Source organism: Boleophthalmus pectinirostris, unplaced genomic scaffold, assembly GCF_026225935.1.
Source record: "Boleophthalmus pectinirostris isolate CB_2022bp ecotype Guang Dong unplaced genomic scaffold, ASM2622593v1 HiC_scaffold_17, whole genome shotgun sequence".
Lineage (NCBI taxonomy): Eukaryota > Metazoa > Chordata > Actinopteri > Gobiiformes > Gobiidae > Boleophthalmus > Boleophthalmus pectinirostris.
The window spans coordinates 7,225,314-7,248,448 of NW_026571115.1; the positions used below are offsets into that span (position 1 = coordinate 7,225,314).

Sequence of the window (23,135 nt, forward strand, 5' to 3'; positions counted from 1 at the left end):
TTTCTTGTGCAACTTTAACAAAATAAAGTAATAAAAAATAAAAATGGAAAATGGATTCACTGATCTCTGAGCCTCAGCTGAGCCTCTGGACATTCCAGTGTTTACAAAAGGTGAGTGTTATTTACTCTCCACTCCAGTCCACTGTATTGGCTTTCTGCTTCATATCACCGAGGCTTGAGTTTCAACCAGCATCATAGAAAACGGTGGATCTCAGTGCACCGTAGTAAATAAAGGTGAGAGTGAACAGCTGTCTGTCAGTGTCACAGACTGACTAAAGAAGCGGGGTAAGAGTGGCTGCATTTGTCACACTTTTGACAGAGCACCAGACTTTAATAAGGCTCGGAACAGCCATTTTTAGTTTGTATCACAAGGAAATGTGGCATTCATTTTGCAATAAAAATTCATGCCTATGAGCAACTGGGCCAATCAGGAGGCTTTAGGGTCAATAAAAACTGGTCCGAGGGCCGCATTTGGCTCCTGGGCCATAGTTTAGACACTCCTGGTCTGAAAAAATATCCATGTGGACAAGCAGGTAACCAGGCTCATGCCAGACTGATCTACAGTACGTCACTCTGAAGTGAGTTCTACACATCGTCTGGGACGCGCTCGCTGAAAGAGATCGAAAAAATAGGCTGAAGTACACATGTCTGTGTTGTCATGTTTGTTTTGGTTTGTTTGGACGCTTCTCTTTTGGCTTCCACACAAACCTCAGTGCTGTGACGTGATTGGTCGCCCACCACCTGTCTAGAGCATGGAAACCCGACTGAAGTGCGACGAGACCAGTCAGAACGCAACAGACTCAGTCGGACTCGGACAAATACCTAGAACTAATGTTTGGGATGTTTGGGATGTTTAACACATCAGCGCGATAAGACATTTGAAATGTAAAACGAAAAACAGCTTAAGGCCACCACACACTACAGGATTTTTAGTCTTAAGCGATTTTTAAACGTGTGACAAAAAGTGCATGCCAAAGACACGAGGAGAATCTTATGAGACTTAAAATCTCCGACCACAAAGACTGCTGAGGGATACAGCTGCAGAGTGCGGCCCACAGGTTATAAAGTTGAGATCGTGTCAGCTGTTTTCTTTCTACAGTAAAACGATTCATGTTAAAACTCTTAAGTGTTCAAAAGATCAGAGCTCTGCACTTCTAGTTTAGATACAAGTCAAAACTCTGTTATTATTTGTGAAAAGTGGTGCAACACATCAGATACATGTTTTTTAAAGCATAAAAGATTAAAGATAAAGTACAACAGGAAGTAGAGTCACTATCACTAATCTGCCGCTTCACCTTGATCCATGCACTGTGTGGATGCACTACTCTCTCCTTTTCACTTTTAAAGAACGCTTCAAACTGGGTTAATAGCTCGGTTTTGTGGACTGGAGGTCATTATTTGCGGAGGACAGTTTTTATATGGAATTTCTCTGGATGTGGATGAGACGCTGCACTTTAAATGTACCACTTTACGAGAGGTGAGTAATAAAGTCTTCTCATTATTTTCGCTATATCCCCAGTTTGTATTTTGTGTCTCTGTGTCCGTTAGAGGAACACAAACAATGTCCTACGTGTGTCATTGGAAATAGTGTGGTTTTAATTGTGTCAGATTCAGTCGGACTTGGCCACAAATATCTTAATGCCTGTTGGGCTCGGGTCGGATTAGATCATCGCTCTGACTGACGAGGGACGGTCTCGGAAAGAAAAAATCAGCCTATCGCACCAGTGGGTGAAGAGTTTGTGAACTGACAAATATCACGGCAATCCATCTTACTGTGTAGGCGTCCAACTACATTTATCTTACAGAAAGATTACCTCGAGGATTATTGAAAAATAGTTAATAAAAACATACATTTTAGTCTTTGTGAACAGGCTATAAAGGGAGTCTGTGCCATTAAAACAATAATGGAAAATGCATCGGATAATTTACTGTTGTCATTATCACATTCCTCCTTCGTCCTTCCCAGAGATGACATCACGTCTGATCCGAACGCTCCGTGAAAACCTGAGATTCCTCTGCAGATGTAAATGTCAGTGTGTCTCAGATGTAATTGGATTGAGCAGGTATGATTTGATTAGCCCTCCCTTTGCACAAATGAAACGCTCCCTCGGAAATTCAAGGTCAAAAACAGCAGTGATGTCGGAGCTTTGGGGTATTTCACGCTTCATGTGTGAGTCTGTGATGAGTCAAACAGCTCGGGGCTCTAAACACTGAGATAAAAGAGAGAAAAACGTGATTCAGGAAACTTCTACACTGCAAAAATAGAATACTTAAAAGTGCATCGTGTAACTTTTATGATGGAGGGTCCGTCAAATGCTTTTCTCCATGGAGATGTTATTGCTGTGTCTCGAATATTTCACAGTATTACAGTAGGAATATCTGTTTTTCTAGGTATTTTTGAGCTATAAAACCACCTATAATTGAATAAATGTAAGGTATGTGAATATTGAATTTCATACTGTGGAACATTTGAAGCACAGCAATGATATTTCCCTAGAAACAAGCAGTGATGAAACTTTTCTGGTGCAGGTTCTGTACTTGCTTGTCTCCATGGCGATGTTATTACCCTGTTTAGAAGGTACATTTATGGCAATCAACTTATCAATCTTCAGTGTTGGGAGTAACAGATTACATGTGCCGGAGTTACGTAATCAGAGTACAAATTATGAGTAACTGTATTCAGTTACAGTTACTGTTTCAGTGAGTGGTAATTGGATTACAGTTGTTTTGAAATAAATGGATTACACCGCGGTATTTTCCTGTTTTCACATTTTGGGCTAAACCAGGACTAAATCAGGACTTAAAAACCAGAACTAAACCAGGACTAAACCAGGACTAAATCAGGACTAAAACTAGGTCTAAAACCAGGACTAAACCGGACTAAACCAGGACTAAACCAGGACTGAATCAGGACTAAACTAGGTCTAAACCAGGACTAAAACTGGACTAAACCAGGACTAAAACCAGGACTGAATCAGGACTAAACTAGGTCTAAACCAGGACTAAAACCGGACTAAACCAGGACTAAAACCAGAACTAAACCAGGACTAAATCAGGACTAAACCAGGACTAAATCAGGACTAACACCAGACTAAACCAGGACTAAACCCAGGACTGAATCAGGACTAAACTAGGTCTAAACCAGGACTAAAACCGGACTAAACCAGGACTAAAACCAGGACTAAAACGAGAACTAAACCAGCACTAAACCAGGACTAAAACCGAACTAAACCAGGACTAAAATCAGAACTAAATCAGGACTAAAACCAGGACTAAACCAGGTCTAAACCAGGACTAAAACCAGGACTAAACTAGCACTAAACCAGGACTAAAACCGGACTAAACCAGGACTAAAACCAGGACTAAACCAGGACTAAAGCAGGACTAAACCAGGACTAAAACCAGCACTAAACAAGGACTAAACCAGGTTTAAAACCAGGTCTAAAACCAGGACTAAACCAGGACTAAACTAATACAATATGACACTAACAGTAGGTGGACATAATTGAAGTCAGCAGTGATCTCATATAGATAAATCATTTCTCTATCAATAATATTTTTAATATCGTCAAATAAAGACTGAACAAACATGAACTTTGAGGATGTGGTCTGTACATTCATGTAGTTTTAAAAAACATGACAATATCAAGTAATCCAAAGTATTCAGATTACGTTACTCACTTTAAGTAATTTAATGGATTATGTTACACACTACATTTTGGGGTATGTAATCTGTAATCTGTAGGGGAATACATTTTAAAAGTCACCTTCCCAACACTGTCAATCTTACATTTATTCAATACTGTGCATCTGTATCTCTAAGCAGACAAACATTTATAACAGACGCTGCCCTTGAAATGTTACATAATGGACGTTTAAATAAGACACATTTCTCTAGCAGATTCAATCAAAACAACTCATATTCATTTTTCTCCAACAGAACTCATTTTCATTTTGGCTCATATGTAAATGTATTTAATAGAACATGTGCGCCTGTTTAATGCCCCAGCCTCAGCTCTGCTCTGGGGTCAGAACATGAAGGGGCAGGTGGATCACAGGAGCGGGGCTTTTATGTCTCTAATTACACTTGGATCAAAACGAGCCTTGTGAATGGACCAGGAAGAAAGAAAACATGTAATTATGTTCAAAGACAAATTAACCCGAATACTGGGGTTATTAAAGTGAGATATCATAGAAAGAAACTGTGAATATTTTTACTCATAAAACAGACATTCTGACTGTGAGCGTGTTCGTCTCTCCACATGTCTCTGGCCACACTGTGAAACATTCCAGACAAAGCGATAAAATCTCCGTAGAGACGAGCATTTGATGGACCCTCCACTAGAAAAGTTACATACTGGGATAAATGAATCCTCTTCTCTTGACAGATTAACTGATTTTGAAGGATGGATGGATCGAATGGAGAAATTGAAGAGTCATATTAAAAAAAGATAATAAAAATCAAATATATACACTACCAGTCTTTCTTTTTACAGTTTTCTTATCACTTTCTACATTTGAACAACATACGGAAGATATATGGACTAATTTACAATAAAATAACTTTAATTAACTTTAGTAAATAAATAATTAAGTATTTTTTGACAAAGGAAAGCATGGCTAATTTGAGGATTTGAAGAAAAAAAAAATAGTATTAGTTCTTTGATACACAATATTTGATGCCATCTGTATATCAAATATAGAAAGTAATACCTTATTTTTTGGACAATAATTTTTGGTACTTTTTGAGGGAAATTTATTTGATAAAATCAGAGACCAGAAATCGACATTTCATGTTGAAAGTCAAGTTCTAGTAATAACAATAGAAGAGAGAACAACAGGCTGATAACGTCACATATGAACAGTTCTTCAGATAAATATAACATAAACAACAGAACAAGTTTACCAAACTCTCCATCTCACTCCAAATCACTAAATCTACTTCATCCTTGGTGTCACTTCTGAGCAACTCCATGACCTCCGGTGGTAAACAGAGCGCCGCTTCCTCTTCTGTTTAGTTGTCGTCAGACTCAGCATCAGTTCCAGTTAGAATTATTTCGGCCTTTCTGAATCCAACAGGATGGTTTTGGTCTTCACAAGTCCAGGCTTTGTTGATCCATCCAATGACTTCCAGGAAAGGTACATGGTGCATCCTCCCAGTTGTCACAAGTTTCTCGCTCACACCAAAGTTTCTTTCTGCTGCTCGATTACCATTTTCGGCTGCATATTTCACTACTTGGAGTTTTTTAATTTGCAAAATATAATTTTCTTTTGGGGGGCATTTGTGTTCAGTCTTCTCAGTTTGAATAAATGTAAAATTTTCAGTGGTGCAGAAGTAATGGTGTAATCAACTGACATGATACAGACAGAACAGAGGCTCTTTCTGCAGGAGACATGCGCAGTAGAGCCAAGTGACAGTGGTACAGGAGTAATTGGAGTAGCACATACTGACACACAAGACTAGAGCCTCTTTCGGCAGTCAGTGTGAACATTTTAATCTAAGTCGCACTGGAGTATAAATCGCAAGAAACACCCAAACCGTGAAAAAAAGTGCAACTTAGAGTCTGAAAAAAACAGTACTCATACAAAAAAAAAAAAAACACTGAATGAGAGGGTAAGACCAAACATTTGACTGCAGTGTACATAATTAAAGACACACTGCGTAACCTTTCAGAAAAATGCTTCTCTCTATGTAAATGTTATTGCTTTGCCTGAAATGTTCCACAGTATGGCATTAAAAGTATGTACCTAGGATTCATTCCATTGCATGTGTTTTCATTGCTCAAAAATCCACTGAAAAACATGCATTCTTGCTATGAGCGGGGTCGCCTCTCCACAGATCTGACCAGTAACTTAACGTGGTGGCGCTATACCTGCATCCTTGTTCTCGTTTAATTAAGTTTAATGTCATATTGTGAAACAGCCCGGGCATAGCATAACAACCATCGGTAACACTTTATAATAACTACACTTTATTTAGCCTTAATAAAGCATGAACAAAGACTTAATTAATAATGATTCACGCTTAGTAACTACTTAATTACTACCTGAATTAGCACTTAACTTGCACTTAATTTGCCTGTGCTGTAAATAGTTACTCATAATTATTTCTTACTTAATTACTCATGAACTAACCATTTGCATATGTACAAATGCACATTTAAGTATAAATTTGAACATTTATTAATGATTAATAAGCTATGAGAGAATGATTTACTAATAATACAATGCAATGATCATTCAGGCAGCTGTTATCTGTTAGTTAAATCTTTCTGAGAGTTTTTCTAAAGTGAAGACTAATTATACTTTATTAAATATTTGTTAAGGTTGGTCAAATTCCAGAGAAACAATAATGCATTACTAGTAAATATTCTCTCATGGCTTAATAATCATTAATAAATGCTCAAATTTTTACTTAAATATACATTTACAAATGCACACACAAATGGTTAGTCCATGAGTAATTAAGTAAGAAATACTTATGAGTAACTATTTACAGCACAGGCAAATTAAGTGCAAGTTAAGTGCTAATTCAGGTAGTAATTAAGTAGTTACTAAGTGTGAATCATTATTAATTAAGTCTTTGTTCATGCTTTATTAAGGCCAAATAAGGTGTAGTTAATATAAAGTGTTACCCAACAATCTCCATGGACATGATCAGGCTATGCACCGTCCATCAGAAAAGTTACGCAGTGCAACTTTATATTAGATTAAAACCACAAATGAGAAAAAGTTAGAGGTTTTAAATGGTAAAATGTATTTCAATAGAACACATCTCGCTGGCTGCTCAATGCTATCCCAGCCTCTGTCAATAATTTACACGCCAATTAACACCTCTAATAACCGTCTGATTAGCTTTGTCGCTACGTAACGAGCTAAACGCTAACTGCAGTAGACGTATGCGCGCGGGGCTGCAGTTGTAATAAGTACATATATTTCTCGTACTTTTCCTTTACCGCCGGGGCCTACGGGGATGAGTTTAAAGTAGTAATAAAACTCACTCATAGACAAAGAGCTGAAGTGATGTTAAATGAGGCTCTGTGGGTCTGGATGAAAACTACAGAAGTATCAGTGACAGTAAAAGAAAAAGTACAGAGGGGAATGTGGAGCTGGGAAATACTCTGAAAGTCAAGGTGAATGGAGCAGATTTGAATCTAAAAAGACACAAGAAATAAAACACACAGATAGCAAGAACTTCAGCTACTACAAACTTCTATGGTATGATGGTTATTACAGTCATTATTACTACTATTACCAATACTACTTTGTCCACTACTACTCCAACTACTACTATTATTGATTTGTTTGTATTGTGATTTTATTCTACTACTGCATCTACTTACTTACTACTTCTAATACTACTACTTGTACTACTACTACTACTATTACTACTACTACTACTACTACTAATAATAATAATAATACTAATAATCATACTACTAATACTACGATTGATTTGTTTGTATTGCAATTTTGTATATACAAATAAACTTTGCCTTGCCTACAACTGCTGCATGCTATTACTGCTACTACTACTGCTACTGCTACTATTACTACTGCTGCTTCTATTACTACTGCTACTACTGCCACTGCTGCTGCTGCTGCTACTACTGCTACTACTGCTACTACTATTGCTGCTACTACTGCTGGTACTAATGCAGCTACTACTACTGCTACTACTGCTACTGCTACTGCTGCAATTGCTGATACTACTACTACTGCTGCTGCAATTGCTGCTACTACTACCGCTACTATTACTACTGTTACTACTCCTGCTACTACTACTGCCACTACTGCTGCTGCTACTACTACTACTACTACTACTACTACTGCTAATACTACTACTGCTGCTGACACTACTGCTACTTCTTTACCGGTTACTACTAAATAATATATTTGTCTCTTAGTTGTTCAGTCCTTTCTCAGTTGACGTGAAGTGTCTTGCCCAATGACACAACAGCAGAAGAAGAAGACAATTAAATACCAGAGCCATAAGAATAAATCGGATCACAACCATTTTTACATTCTTCATATGATACAGTAATAAAAATCAAGACGCAGTATGTAACTTTTCTGGAGGAAGGAGATGTTAGTAGCAGGAATACTCCATAGTATGGCATTAAAACCTGTCTATATCCATGTAGACACAACCAGGCCAAGTCACAGGTCAGATCTGCGGAAAGGCGCCTCCACTTACTGTAAAAATGCATACTTTCAAGGCATTTCTCACACATTAAAACACCTGCAATTGAAAGTGTGCAAGTTTATTTTAATGCCATACCATGAAACGTTCCACAAACATGAAAAATCGCCATGGAGACAAGCAAGTGCTCAACCTGCCACAAAAAAATGAAATAGGGCATCTTAAAAAACAACCAAACAACTAGATCTTTCCTCCACTTACATCAAACCATACATCTACCTCTACAATAGTGTACTTTACTACTTTGATTTGAGTGTCCCTAATAACACCAACATCTGAGTACTTATATTTCCTGGTATCTTTATTATCTAGTATTTCCCGTCTACTTTTATCTTTTGCTCGGAAATACACTACTGTAAGAAAACCTCTCATCGCTCAGTGCATTTGCAGACAATATCACACTTGATTTCAGTTCTTCTCGTTTTGCGTCAGAAATGTATCTTTTTTAGAGATTTATTTAGGCGTGACGTTCAATCCGTAATTTTTCCGTAATTAAACTACGTCACCGGCTCGTGTTTTCCCATTGAAACTTTGGTGCGTTTGAGCAGATCTGTCGACAGGCGTATTAGAGGGCGCTGATAGCTTGTTAGTTTTGGATTAAAGTGTTAGTTAGCCGCGGGTATGTACGTGTGTGTGTACGTGTGTGTGTACGTGTGTGTGTGTGTGTTTGAAAGCTGAAAGGACGTAGCATTAGCGGATAGGTGACGTGAGTGGCTCTTTTGAAGCAACAGAAAATGTATGGAGAAGCAGGATACTGAAGCTGATGTGGGATTAAACTGGATTATTTTCAAGGGCATCTTCAGTACGGGACAAAACTCTAGTGATTGTAATGGTAATTTGAACAGATTATGTACTTTAACTATAAGAGAAGCAGCTATTTTAAAGATATACTGTGTCATTTTTCGGTTGGAGAGTCACCTGGAGTGTCTTAGAGTATAGAGAGAGTGTAGAGTTTTGCCTGGAGTAATTCACAGAAGGGCTTTAAACATGTCTTTTCTCAATGGGAAACATAAAAAAAAACAATGTTAAAGATGTACTGTGTAACTTTTCTGATGGAAGGTGGAAGGCTCCTTGTGTGTTTTGCAATATGACTTAAAGGTTGTATGGAGGATTTTTTTTTGTTTCAAATTGTCAATGATAGCATTATAGAGGTGCAGTAGCCTTGTAATTATGATGACCAAAAAAAAGAGAATAAAAATTCATCAACTCTGGACGTGGTGGGGCTAAACATTTGCCAATAGATAACGACACTGCCTCGTTATCTGTGAGCTGACAGGCTGTCAATCAATCTCCCTACGTTTCTAGCGTAACTGACTTGCCTGCGCGCCGCCGGTACGTGGTTTACGTACGACTGTCACACAGTCCACAAACGCAAGACGCACAGACGCTGTTTACTTCACCAACGCAACAGTTCTTAGCGGCTTTTTTTTACCTATATCTTCCTCGCAGTTAGCACAAAGTTTGTTGCAATGGCGACAAGAATCCAGGAGCAGTTCGCCACAAAAGAAAGTCCGTTTTTTGAGGTCGCTGAAAGAAGAAGACAAGGGGAAAAGCAGCGAAGCCAAACTAAGGTGATTCTTGAAGATTCATTCCAGCGATGGTGCGACTGAAGCAGACGAAGGGTCTAAAGACTGACACATTGGTCGCCAAATTACTCCTGGACAGGTCACTTCTGCTTATTATGAAAACATACTTTATTTCCAAGAGCGAGACAAACGTTTTTCAGGACACGAATGCGATATCCTATGTCTGAAAACAGAATTTTTCAAGGCAAAGAAAGAGTCCGCTTGCTGCTGCGTGTTGTAGCTAGTTCATTCACACGGAATCTCCGCGCAACCTTCTCTGCACCCCTTTCCTACTCCTGTCCCCGCTGCCCGATCCGCTCTTCCCCCCTCCTCACTTCTCCGTCTTGCCTAACCAACACTGTAGTTAGTTGTTTACAAGTCATGTGCAGCGCACCGGCTGTAAACAAACCTGTTTCTGGCGTAAAGAGGAGGCGGGAGGAGACGTTTCTACGTAGGAGCTGTGGGGGAGGGGAGGTGGTTTCACGCATGCGCAACATTTGAAAAGGACAAACAGTGGCTGGATTTCTCGTTCCTTGGAAAATCCTCTATACAACCTTTAACAGGTGACGTCAATAGGCCAAGCTGCTAGTCCAGGGGTGTCCAACCTTTTTTCTCCAGTGGGCTACTTTTACAAAACCAAAATACCAGAGAGCCAATATCAGCAGTCGCAAAGAAAATGTAAGAGCCACAGCAACAACCACAGCTCCCGGGCCACATACGGCTCTTTGGTTGACTCTGACCGGCCCGTTTAAGGTAATTTGGAATTAAAAAATAAACATATTTTATAATGTTACCTCATGTATGGCCTAAAGCTGCATTGCTTTAATTTTAGAGGTGTTTTACCCTTCCAGACCTAAGGGCAATTTAAGTACATCTGTCCTCGCCTGGATTATTTTATTTATTTATTTTTTTGCTATTAAAACTCCCCCTTTTACATCCTAATGAAGTGTTATACATCCTTTTTTTTTGAGTACAACCTGTTATTTCACAATCTGCTGCTGTATTGTGTCATATGGCTGTAATAAAAGCTATAAGACCAGAAATACAAATGGAAAAAAAAAAAAACAGAAACTAAAATTCACACTCTTTCATACAAAACACACTGCAAACATGTATAAAGAAGTTTTTGTACACGCTTAATTTAGGGTCTTAGCTACAAAGGTGCAAAAGATCAACTCTCAGCTTTTCAAGGAAAAAAGTAAGTTTCTGTCTTTTATGGTTGGAAAATTACTCACGGTTTATGAAACATATTCCCAGGTATCGTCGGTCTGGAAGGGTTAAATGACATTTTTTCTAAGGCAGCCTCACTTTTTCATTGCTTAGTCATAAAATAAACTCTTACCAGTCTACTGGCTTGTCAAAACATTGCTATTTTCTGCTTTTTATAAAGAAATACAGATAATATGATGCAGAATTGAGTTAAGATTTTCGGCCCAACCCTCAATCCACAATATTTTCTGTTTCTCATGTGGCCCCATGGAAAAAAAGAATTGCCCACCCCTGAGTTCGATGCTCATGAAACATAAACCATTATCCATTTATTGGTGAACCAAGTTGGGCATTAAAATGATACATTTACGATCATAAATTAATCAAATTTTACTTATTATCCACAATACACAGAATTCAGAAATCCCTTGGCGAGCTACTTGGAGGGGGGTGGAGAGTTCCTGGTAGCTCTGTACTAGTCAGATCTGTGGAGAGGCGACTCCACTCACATTGGAAAATATTAGAAAAAACTACATTAAAGATGTACTGTGTAACTTTTCTGATGGAAGGTCGGCTACTGTTTTGCAATATGACTGAACAGGTGACGTCATTACTATTTGCTACTAAGTCAGATCTGTGGAGAAACAACCACACTCACGCTGGAAAATATTTGAAAAACTATGTTAAAGATGTACTTTTCTGATGGAGGGGTCAACTATCTGTGTGCTTTTGATTTGCCTGTAAACATTTTACAACTAATGATGTTACTGGGCCAAGATACTAGTCAGATCTGTGGAGAGGCAACCAAACTCTGACTAAGAATGGATGTTTTTCAAGGTATTTTTGACCAATAAGAAAACACTTTTGCAGAGTCCAAGCAAAATCTCCACGGAAACAAACTGTTGACCGACATAACGGTAGAAAAATTACATAGTGCACCTTTAATTTGAAAAGATCGTGCCTCCAAGATGTTAAAATATTACAATCTAAAACACATTTACTCAAATCATGCCATTATGAGGTACAGAACTGAATCTATGGCATCCTGAAGGTGTCAAAATACAACCGACTAACAGAATACGTGTCAAATCTGCGCTTAAGTCGCACGAGCCTTCAAAGATTAAAACTAAGCTACGGCAGCCCCAAAGGATCAAACCTCAAACTTAAAATGACCTAGAATTAGAGGAGATTTTTAAGCATTGATTCCACATGAGCTGGACTGGCCTAATAAAAGCACTGACAGAAAATATATACGACTGCCCAAGTACTAACTGCAAATAAAATACAGAAGTACACACCCCTAGAGGCAAAACATTGATATGCCAAGGGTTATGAAGAGAGGTGTTTTTAGAATGAGTTTGGACTATTTGTTTTGCAGTCCAGTTGGGGTTTGCATGTCCTCTCTGTGTCAGTGATTTCCTCTGGGTGCTCCGGCTCCAGCAAAAGAACCGCCAAGCTCAAGATCTAGAGGAGTTGCGATAGTTTTTGAATCATAATGTGTAAAAAAAAAAAAAAAGTCTTAAAACGCTGCAAAACTTAAGTTAATTTGGTCCAATTTTATACACATCCACCTTCAACACTCAAAGCTCTTCACATTAAGAAACCACTCGCCCATTCACACACATTCATTCATACAACAGTGCACGCTGGAGGAGAGGAGGGTTAAGTGTCTTGCCCAAGGACACAACATCAGCAGTCATCTGTTTAAAGTGATATTTCTGCAATATTTTGACTTCACTTTTGAATACTAGTTGAACCTCGGCAAAGACGTTTAGAACATTTTCAAAGGGCTTTCTGCCATGTTATAATGATGTTCCATCATTGTAAGCATGAAATGTTTCTCTTCTCATGATTTAGCTGTGAGTTAGATTTGCAACAATGATCATATGAGTTTCCAGTGCCTAAGAGTTCTGCTTTGTTTAGTTATTTATTTAATTTTCCCTGTTCTATTTGAGCGTGTACAGCGGCAGCATGTTTTCATATATGTACTTTTGTATGTATATTCTCTGTACTAAGATTTCATGTGTACACGCCCATTCTACTCATTAACTTCATAAACTATAGATGCTGATGGTCTCTTTTGTCTGGGCTTGCGAAGATGTAACATGGAGCATCCTGATATTATTAAACGTTTATCACAGGGGTGGGCAAATCTTTTTTCCATGGGGCCACAGAAGAAACAGAAAATACTGTGGAGGACTGGGCCAAAATGCTTAACTAAATTCTGTATAATAGTAATTGTATTTCTTTATATATATATAAAGCAGTAAACAGCGTTGTTTTGACAAGCTGGTAAGACTAGTAAGGGTTTATGTTATGACTAAGCAATGAAAAAGTGAGGTTGCCTTACAAAAAAATAAATTTAAAACACCTTTAAAATAAAAGCAATGCAGCTTTAGTCTTTTAGTTTAGAGGTAAAATTATAAAATATTAGGGATGTAACAATATCCAAATCTCACAGTATGATATTATCATGATATGCATCTCACGCTACGATATTTATGTCAATATTTTCAAAAGGCTAATATAATTGTAGAGGGGACACTTTTTTGCTTTTAAAATACCTTAATTTGAAGATTTTTGGTGTAAATTATTTCTGTCATAATCCCAGGAAAAAAAGAAAAAAGTAAAAAACACATTTCTTCATGTTGGCTACACTGAAATGAATCATGGGATATGTAGTTTCCGAAGTTTATAAGCTGTTGCTGCTATAAAACCATGTATTTAAGCAAAGGAACTTGTGATTTGATATATTGTGACACCCACGATATTATTGTGACACTTCTGACAATATGATATCACAATATTTCGGTTATTGCTACATCATTATAAAATATGTATATTTTGTAATTCCAAATGAGCTCAAATGGGCCAGTTAGAGTCAACCAGGGAGTCGTATGTGGCCCGGGAGCTGGACAATGCCCAGGTCTAATCATCATATCAGGTAACTATCACGTATATCCTGTACATGTGGTAACTGACACTGAATGGGACTAGTTTTACTTATTGACTGGATGAATGACTGAATGAATCAAAATACATTGTATTTTATTTAATTTGGCATGTACGCCATTTATGACATCAACCTGTCCAGGGACTGAAGGTGGAGATAAGCAATTTTGCTCTAACCTAGAACAAACATATGACTTCTTTTTGTAGTTCAGTGTTTTCATGTGCATTGTTCTTGATAAATAAACAAATAAACTAAACTATTCACCTAGCTATGGAGTCAATTCTTATCAACCATAATCTCAACATATCAATCATTCAAAACATGCTTAATGAGGTTTTAGATGCCATCCATGTTTGAATAATATAGCGATCTCTCCTGGGTCCTTTCCAATTAGCAGTGCAATTCTGTCCAATACTCAGCCAACAATACAAACCAACGATACAAACCAATACACTACAAGTTCATAAACTTGACACGATGTGCAGTAGTTTCACACTTTAGCGGAATGCAAAACTGTAATATAACAGCGCTCTGAAGGGAGAGTGACTTAGTATTACTCACTTTTACCACTATCTGACAGGTTTCCCCAGCAGCATTTCCTTGTATCATCTTGTACAGTGAACATTAGCCAACTGAGAGATTAGAACAGGATTTCCAAGACAATTGAAACAGAGAAATCTACACCAACCGTCTTAATTTCAATTATGTGGTATAATACATGAGACTTGTGTATTTTCTGTAGCCAGGAGCGCTCTGTTAATAACGTAGTGATTGAAATGAGCAGAGGAGCTGTTGTTGAAAAGGCAGAAGGATCCGGGCTGGAGCTGGGGCCCTTCTGAGACGAGACGAGACAAAAGAGAAACAACTAAAGGCATTTCCGAACGCTGCGTCTTTATCCGGGCTGACAGCTCTCCTCTCACTCACCGCACCGCTAACAATCTGTGGGCTTTTGAGACAGACATACTAGTTTTAATACAAGGGGATGCTGCAATGTGATCTGTATTAAAGGGGTGCTATGTCGCTTTTCTTGTGGAGGGTCCCGTATACCTGCTAGTTGCCATGGAGATGTTAATGCTCGGCCTGCTGTAATGTTACACAATATCGTAGTTTCTCTTAAACTGGGGAGATTATAACTATTATTGTAAATATAAGTTATAGTTTACTAGACAGAAATTTCATTTCTCTCTAGTGACTAGGTCAGGAATCAAAATACAATAGACAATTCTCAAAAACCCTGGAAGTGTGAGTTCGGGCACCAGCCAATCAGTGAAGAGCCATATATTCATTGTTGTCAACAATGACTGAGATCGAGGATTTAAAGCCGGAACAAAGAGAATGTTTGTTGAATTTTATCAAGGGGAAAGACGTTATTGCCCTTCTTCCTACGGGATCTGGGAAAAGCTTAATATACCAGTTAACCCCGTTAGCGGAGCATCACAAACGTGACCACCAAATAGCAGCAATTGCTTAAATAAAAAAAGTACCTGTCTACCGCCGAGCGAACAAATTCTAACACTGTGAGGTCAGACGGTTTCTATGAAGTGAAACGCAGTGAAACCGGCTGATGAATCAGGTTAATAGTTTACATCAATCCTGAAGCAATTTGTGAAGAAAAGTAAGCAAAACAATATGCAAGAAACTCAAGTTTTCTTCTTAATTTGTATGTATACATGCAATAAATGTGACGGAAAATAACAAAAGTAAGTTGTCCCTATTAATAACATTGTACTTTCCTATGAAGTATCCAAAAGGTAAATTCACAAATGCTGAACCTGGTATTTTCAATTAGTGACTAAACCGAAGAACTCACTGTGTTACACCATTTTATTTTAACAATATTCATTTTAGCTGCCTCCATCTGTATTCATGAACATTGTTCAGGGGTTGGCAGCTCGCGGCTCTTTCATCCTTCGGTTGTGGCTCCCTGTGACTTTGGAAAATATATAGTATTTAATGTCAATGTATTTTTATTTTAGTTTGTTCATTTTTAAATGTAATTCTAAATTTGTAGATAATGGTAATCCTGTAACATTCAAATAAAATGTTTTTAATATTTTTGTTGCTGAAACTATGCGTTAAAGCTGCCGATGTGTGACACCCGGCACACAACTGGCAGCCTGGATTCACCAGGTCATACACCAGCAGCATGATTTATTGAGCTTTTCAACCCCGGTACGTAAATGATGGATAAACCCAAGAAAAAAGAACGTTTCTGAGGAAAACAGAATGTTATGCTACATGCTACATGGGCAGATTCATTTTCTATCACAGTTGATGAGACTGGTACACATGAAAAAATCATGATGGAACACAGAAGCAGACGGTGTTTTTGGTTCGCTGTGGGTGGATAATTTGAGTTTGGGTTTTTATTTCCTACGAAGAGGACTTCAATAGACATTGAATAATAATGTGTTTAATGCACATTTGTTTACGTTTAGAGAAAAAAAACCTTAAAAACACATGACTGATTTGCATAAACTATTGGTTGATGGTGAGTATACTCTGTGCTTCTGTTGCATTGGAGATGGTTCATGTGAAACTTTTCAGCGATTATAAGTCTGCAGGTCATACATAGACCGTATATATGAATGAACAAATATTCTCTGTAGTATTTCATTGCTTTCATAAATGCAACACACTATATATATTCTTTTATACAGAGCATACAGGTAAAAATAAAAAATGCTCCAAATGTCTCTATGAGCATTTAAGGTTGCTGAAGCCTGTTCTATAGAATGCTGTGACGTCATCTGAAACGCGGCAATACCTAAAGAAAATCTTTTTTTCAGACTGCAAAATGAAGCAAGAGTGAAGCACCATAACACAGCCAACAAGATCTCATCCCCAAACTTATTTTAGTAAAGCATCAGGCTGTTATGGATTTGCAACCAATAAAATTATAAGATTATAGTAGATTAGAGCGACGCAAATGTCTAATTTTGTCACAAAGTGCTGTTATGCTCATTCACAAAACCATATGTCAGTACAGTATTCTTATTTAAAGGATCTATATTACACAAAATTGACTTTTGTGAGCTCTAAGTCATGCTATAATGTTATTACTTCATCAAAAACAGACCTGGAGTTGTGTTTTGTTTCATTCACACATTTGAGTAATACTTTATAATTATTAGTTTATTTCTCCAAAGCCCAAATTCTCTGTCTCACCTTGTGATGTCATGAAGTGGTAGTTTTCAAGTTAACAAGTCCTTCTAGCTTTAGTTTAGTAAAGATTGGCAATTCCAGGTCTAAATTCATCCAAGTGATTCTAATGAAAGTGCATGGAGATTAAAAACACAGTGGAGTGGAGTGTCTTCTGTTTGAGACAAGAACTAAGCCTAAATATGAATGAAACAAAACACAACTTTAGGTATGTTTTGATAAGGAAACACTATCATAACAGATCGGAAAATAGAGTAATATGAGCCCTTTATTGTTGTCTTTTGTGGTTTTACTTACACAGACTCTTATATCTCCGCTCATAAGCAATTTAAAAGTTGGGAGGGATTTGGGCGTCTTGTGGTTTTAGAGAAAATGTAAAAAACAAGCTGAGATTTTGACAGTTATCTCCTCAGACGCACAGGTTCGGTTAGACAGTCCCCGCAGTGAGAGAGTGGACAGCACCTTGAGTTGAATACATTATAGAAACATTACATTAGGCTGTATTAGTTTGAGGAGGACCCCAGAGGACACCAGCCCAGAAATGCAGACGCAGAGAGGATAAAGAGAAAGTTTGGACTGGCTTAAATAGATCTGTGTGAGCGGCTGGAATCTTAATAGGCGAAAATCTATACAGCAAGAGAAGGGAGTGGTGTGAGAAGTTACATAATAAATGCAGAGTTAAGACAATGATTGTTATATTTTACGTAATGGTTCTAAATGACATAAAATGGACTCTTGTGAGGTTTAAGTCACGTTGTTACAAAAACATACATGGAATTGTGTCATTCACACACGTTTGAGTAACTCTTTATTATTAGTTTGTCTGCATCTGCAAAGCTCAAAATGCTCTGTTCCACCTTGTGATGTAACTGTGATGTGAACAGTTACATTTTACCTTTACTTCAGTAGAGATTGGTTATTCCAAGGCTGAAATCATCCAAGTGATTTTAATGAAGGTGTACGGCGGGGTGCCCAATACGCCGATCACAATCTACCAGTCGATAGCCAAGGTTATGTGGGTAGATCGCAGTGTCATAGTACTCAAGACCGGTCTTGGTCCCAAGACTTTTTTTTCGGTCTTGTACTGATGTGCGGATCACGTGGGTCTTCACTCTGCAGCCTGTGCGCTCGTCTGGAGCCACACACGCCCCCAGCGAGCGTCCGCAACAGTGTGTGCCCTTGTGTACCAGCGTGTATCACAGGGAAGGTTAAACTTCTTAAAACATCCTACCTGTCCATCTGCCTCACATCAGCGTGCCGCTCCTTGCTTTTTTCGCTCTCGCTCCTTCCTGCGTATAACACACATTGGCTCCCTCCTCCATGTGCGCTGATAGAAGAGCAAGACGAAGTGCGAAGCAAAAACTGATCTTTGTTAGTGTTGGCACAAAGCAGGCCTACTGAGACATGTGGTTGAAGTTTGCCTAATAAAAGTGCACAAATGCATCTGTATTTGTCACGAAGTGCGTTTGGTAAATGTGCAGAGGCTGGTAAATATTATGTAAAACCAGTAAGAGAATGGAACTCCAGTTAGGAACTTGGAAAAAACATGTTCAAAAATTCTATCTACTTTCTTCACAGTTTTGTGTGAAGTGTCAGTGGAAGTAAAAGAAGTTAAAGAAGGGGTTCTCAAACTGTGGGTGAAGGTCCAAAACGGGGGTGCAGAGTGTTTCAGTGCAGTACAATTGGCTTGGCTTTGTAGTAGGCAGATCATTTTGACTTGGTCATTTGACAGGCAGCACAAAACACAGTGTAGTGCTTCCTGTAATACCACATGACATTACAAGGTGGATCACAGTGTCTTCTGTTTGAGAGAGAAAAAAATCAGCCTAAATATGGCGGGTTTGTGAATGAAACAAAACTCCAGATATGTTTTTGATGAGGAAACAACGTTATAACATAGATCAGAAAATAGCGTAATAAGTGCCCTTTAAAAAGCAACAAGAGCCACATCCTTTTTTTTCTTCCTTTTAACTTAAAACCCACTTCTGTTATGATTAGCACTTCCAGTTAAGTTGAAATCACAGTAATTTTGTAGGAGAACTCGATAAAAGCCAAGCGGCTAAAATAGTCTATAGAAGAAGTACTTTTTCCTGCAAATAAATGTTCCAAGCCAAGGCGCGATGACTCAAACTTACGTCAAATGTAACATTTCCAATGATTCACTCAGTCGTCCTTTACCTGTGACCCTTTGCTCTGTATAAGTTTCAATAAAGTCTGGACACTCTGAACCCTAAAACTCACAGTATTACAACAAAAATCTACCTTTTTATCAATATTAATTTTAGCTGCCCACATCTCTATTCCGATATAGACGATAAAATGTTGTAATGTCGTCTCAAACCCAGTAATAGGCTATTTTTCTGTATTTCATCACTGTTTTAAATAGAGTTGCAGGGGATTGTGGGTAATTCAGAGCAAGGTTAGACTAAAGATGTCCATGAACAGTCCTTGAGTTAAAATGTGAACTCAGAAACTCCTCTCAGCAGTTTGAAAAGCCAGAAATCTGCCCAAGTTTGCATTTGGACTCGAGCAAAACAGCTTAAACAGGTGAATCTAGACACATGGGTTTTCAATGTACGGGCAGGTGGTGTAATAAGTAAATATAAGGCTTGAACAATGCCAGCAGTTTTATTATTAGCTGTATTTTCGCCAATAGCATATGGATTTTGCAATGCTTGTTTGTGTAAGGTTTAGTTTCATAAAGGTTTAAGCAGCACCTGGCCACAAACTAAAAATTAAATCATGGCAAAATTATGTATTACTAGTTTTGTTTTTAGTTTATTTTATAATCTCTCTTTTGGGTGAAATCTTTACCTTTAGTCGTAAAGTTACTTCATTTTCCAATTCCCATGACCTGTGATACACAATAGGGATGTAACAATAACAAATTACAAGTCTCTTTGCTTAAATGAATAGTTATGGTGATTTTAATGTCTATTCTTTGTGATTTTAATGTCTTTCTTAGTCTGTAAAGCTCTTTGAATTACTTTGTGTATGCCTTGCCTTGGTGCAGCAGTAGCTAAAAAAAAACTAGAGAACTACATAGACCATGATCCTTTGGTGTTGTCAATGAAGAAATAACTGTTATTCAGCACTTTTAAATCCTACTTCTTCATATTATAATAGTATCAAAGGCTTTTCAAGACTTTTCCAAGGCTTTTAAAGGGAAAAAGTAGCATATTCACAATTTTATAAGGCTCTACAAAAGATCGCAATAAACATCGAACCGTTAGATGCGTATCGTGAAATATTGTAATATCGAGGAATTTTGATATTGTTACATCCCTACTATATACATAGGATTCGGTAGCGTCACATAGACATTTTGGCACAAATAAAAATGTGTTTACGGTGATGGAAATCATCTTTTAATACCTCATCAGACACCACAATTATCCAACCCACAAATCAGCAGACTTGTTTCTTTTAAGTTGTTTTAGATGAATGTTGAGATTTAAAATGTCGAAATTATAATAAAATGATCCATGGGTGTCATACATTATAACTATGCAGCAGACACAAGCACTTTTAATACTGTTGTTCTTAGTTTTCTTTGGCAATTGCAATAGTTTGTGCTATAAGGTAAATTAAGTACTACGTGACATCACACAAGACTGCCCTGATTACGCCCAGTTGTTTCTGATCACACTGTTCCTTATAACGCCTCTCTATTTTCTTTAGTCCTCCAGGTATTGACTAGTTTAGCAGCTCAGTTTGTCTGGAGTTTAGGTGTTTAATCTCATATCAAAGGTGCATTGTGTAACTTTTCTAGTGGAGGACCCGTCAAAACACTTTTCTCCATGAAGATGTTATTGGGATGTTTCACAGTGTGGTATTAAACCTTTCTATCTTCATGGAGACCAAACCAGACCAAGTAATGCAGGGGTATCCAACCTTTTTCTTCTGGTGAGCTACTTTTACAAAAACAAAGGCCAAAGAGCTACTAATTTTAGTGGTCACAAGAAGCGTAGGAAAGCCTTAGATGGGGAACAGATACCTATAAAACATAAACCTTTATCCATTTGTTAGTGCACAAAGATACATTTACAATGGCAGTTCATCAAATTTGAGTCATTCATTAGAATATGTATAATTCAGATATCCCTTGGCGAGCTACTTGGAAAGGGGTGGAGAGCTATTGGTAGCTCCCGAGCTACAGGTTGGAGACCCCTGAAGTGACAGGTCAAATCTGTGGAGAGGCAACCCTGCTCACAGTTCGAATGCCTGTTTTTCTAGGTATTTATGAGCTATAAAACCTCCTGTAATTGAATAAATGTAAAGGCTCTGTCACATCTTGATGATTCAGCCAGTGTCTGCCGACGTATCAGAATTTCCCTAAAACGCTGACATATGCTGAACTATCAATGTTTTTTTTTTCCCCAATTTTGGGCATATACAGAGCGTATTCATAACGAGTTGGATGTACACATAACGGTATAAGAAACTTATACAGAACGTTTTGATAAATTATGTATACCAACTAATGCTTAGAGTGTTGCCGGCGTCCACAACTTACGCCCAACGCCAGTCTAACTTATGCACAGCACACGGCAGCGTATCACCGACGCTCACATGCCGTCGCTTATAAAATAGGCTGCCACTCGACGATTTAAATCATAACTGCACTAGACATCGCAGTAGCAAAATTATAATCAGTGTCATGCCGAAGAAAACTCATTCAGACATCCCTTCATTCCGACATCCCAACCTTTAGACAACCCAGTATTACGACATGCCTCTACTTAGACGTGCCGGTTTTCCGATACTTTTTGAGACTGCCATTCCAACACGTTATATTTTACATCTCTCGCTGTCCATGGTGCTGAATGCAGCAGATCGATTGATAGGTCGGTAAGTATAAAGCAGCAGGATATGGCTGCAGACCACAGGCTGTAAAGTTGTGAGCGCGATCGCGTCAGCTGTTTCCTGTCTACAGTAAAACCACTCGCTTTGAGACTCTTAAGTGTTCAAAAGATCAGAGCTCTGCACTTCTAGTTTAGATACAAGTCAAAACTATGTTATTAGTATTTATGAAATGTGGTGCAATACTTCAGATACATGGTTTTAAAGCATAACAGATTGGAGATAAAGTCCACAGGAAGTAGAGTCACTATGGCTAATCTGCAGCTTCACACGTGCGCTGGACATAAACAAGCACACGTGCTACTCTCGCCTTTTTACTTTCAAAGATCTACTCAAATGGAATTAATAGAGCTGTTTTGTGGACTGAATGTCATTATTTGCAAAGGCCAATTTCTATGAATAATACTGGGTGAGTAATAAAGTCTTGTCACTGAGCTCCCCATTTTTATATACCAATTCCCCTAAACGCTGCCAATACACCATTCATTATATGGTAGTTCTAAGTTAGAAACTCATTCAGTAAGTTCTGTGGTCGTCTGGAACATGTCAAATACGTCTGCATGCGTCAATATGGGTTGGAGATAAGTTCGATATAAGTTACACATAAGTTTAAAGCATGTTACTCATAAGTTACACTAGACATTATCTCGATGTTTTTGGACTTGTGAGTAACTTACAATTAATGTGAACGTGAGAAATGATCACATAACTTACCAACAACTTATGGCCCACGTATAAGCATATGCTGACATACGACAAGAAATTTTAAGCATGCTGAAAACTTTTTGACGATCTTGCTGTATGTTCACATATTTCAGCGTGCTTCAGCTTGTTCATAACTTACACAAAACTTACCTAGAACTAATCCGACGTACACCAACATATTTGTCAAATTTTTCATACGTGTTTGATGTCATACTGTGGAATATTCCAGGCAGATCAATGACACCCAACCAAAAAGTAACACAGTACACCTTTAAATTGCAGTCCCAAACCCCAGTGCTTGTGTGTGGGCCTACCTTGGTCTGGTACTTCTTCTTCCTGTCTGGCAGTAGGTAGATCTTGACGTAGGGGTCAGAGAATCCGTTGGCGTCTTTGGCTGGCAGGTCCAGAGCTTTCAGAATCTTCACCACCAGCTGCTCCGTACTAAAATACAACAGACAGAAAAAAAAAAAAAAGAC

The 23,135-nt window shown here is 38.1% G+C and overlaps 1 protein-coding gene across 1 annotated transcript in view; it reads right to left on the minus strand.

Moving 5' to 3' along the window:
* syt3 (synaptotagmin III) overlaps positions 1-23,135 on the minus strand; it is a 170,135-nt gene that overhangs the window by 66,612 nt on the left and 80,388 nt on the right. The window contains exon 5 of the mRNA XM_020933125.2: positions 22,974-23,100. Coding sequence (XP_020788784.1) covers positions 22,974-23,100 — 127 coding nt within the window. The remainder of the gene's footprint in view (positions 1-22,973; positions 23,101-23,135) is intronic.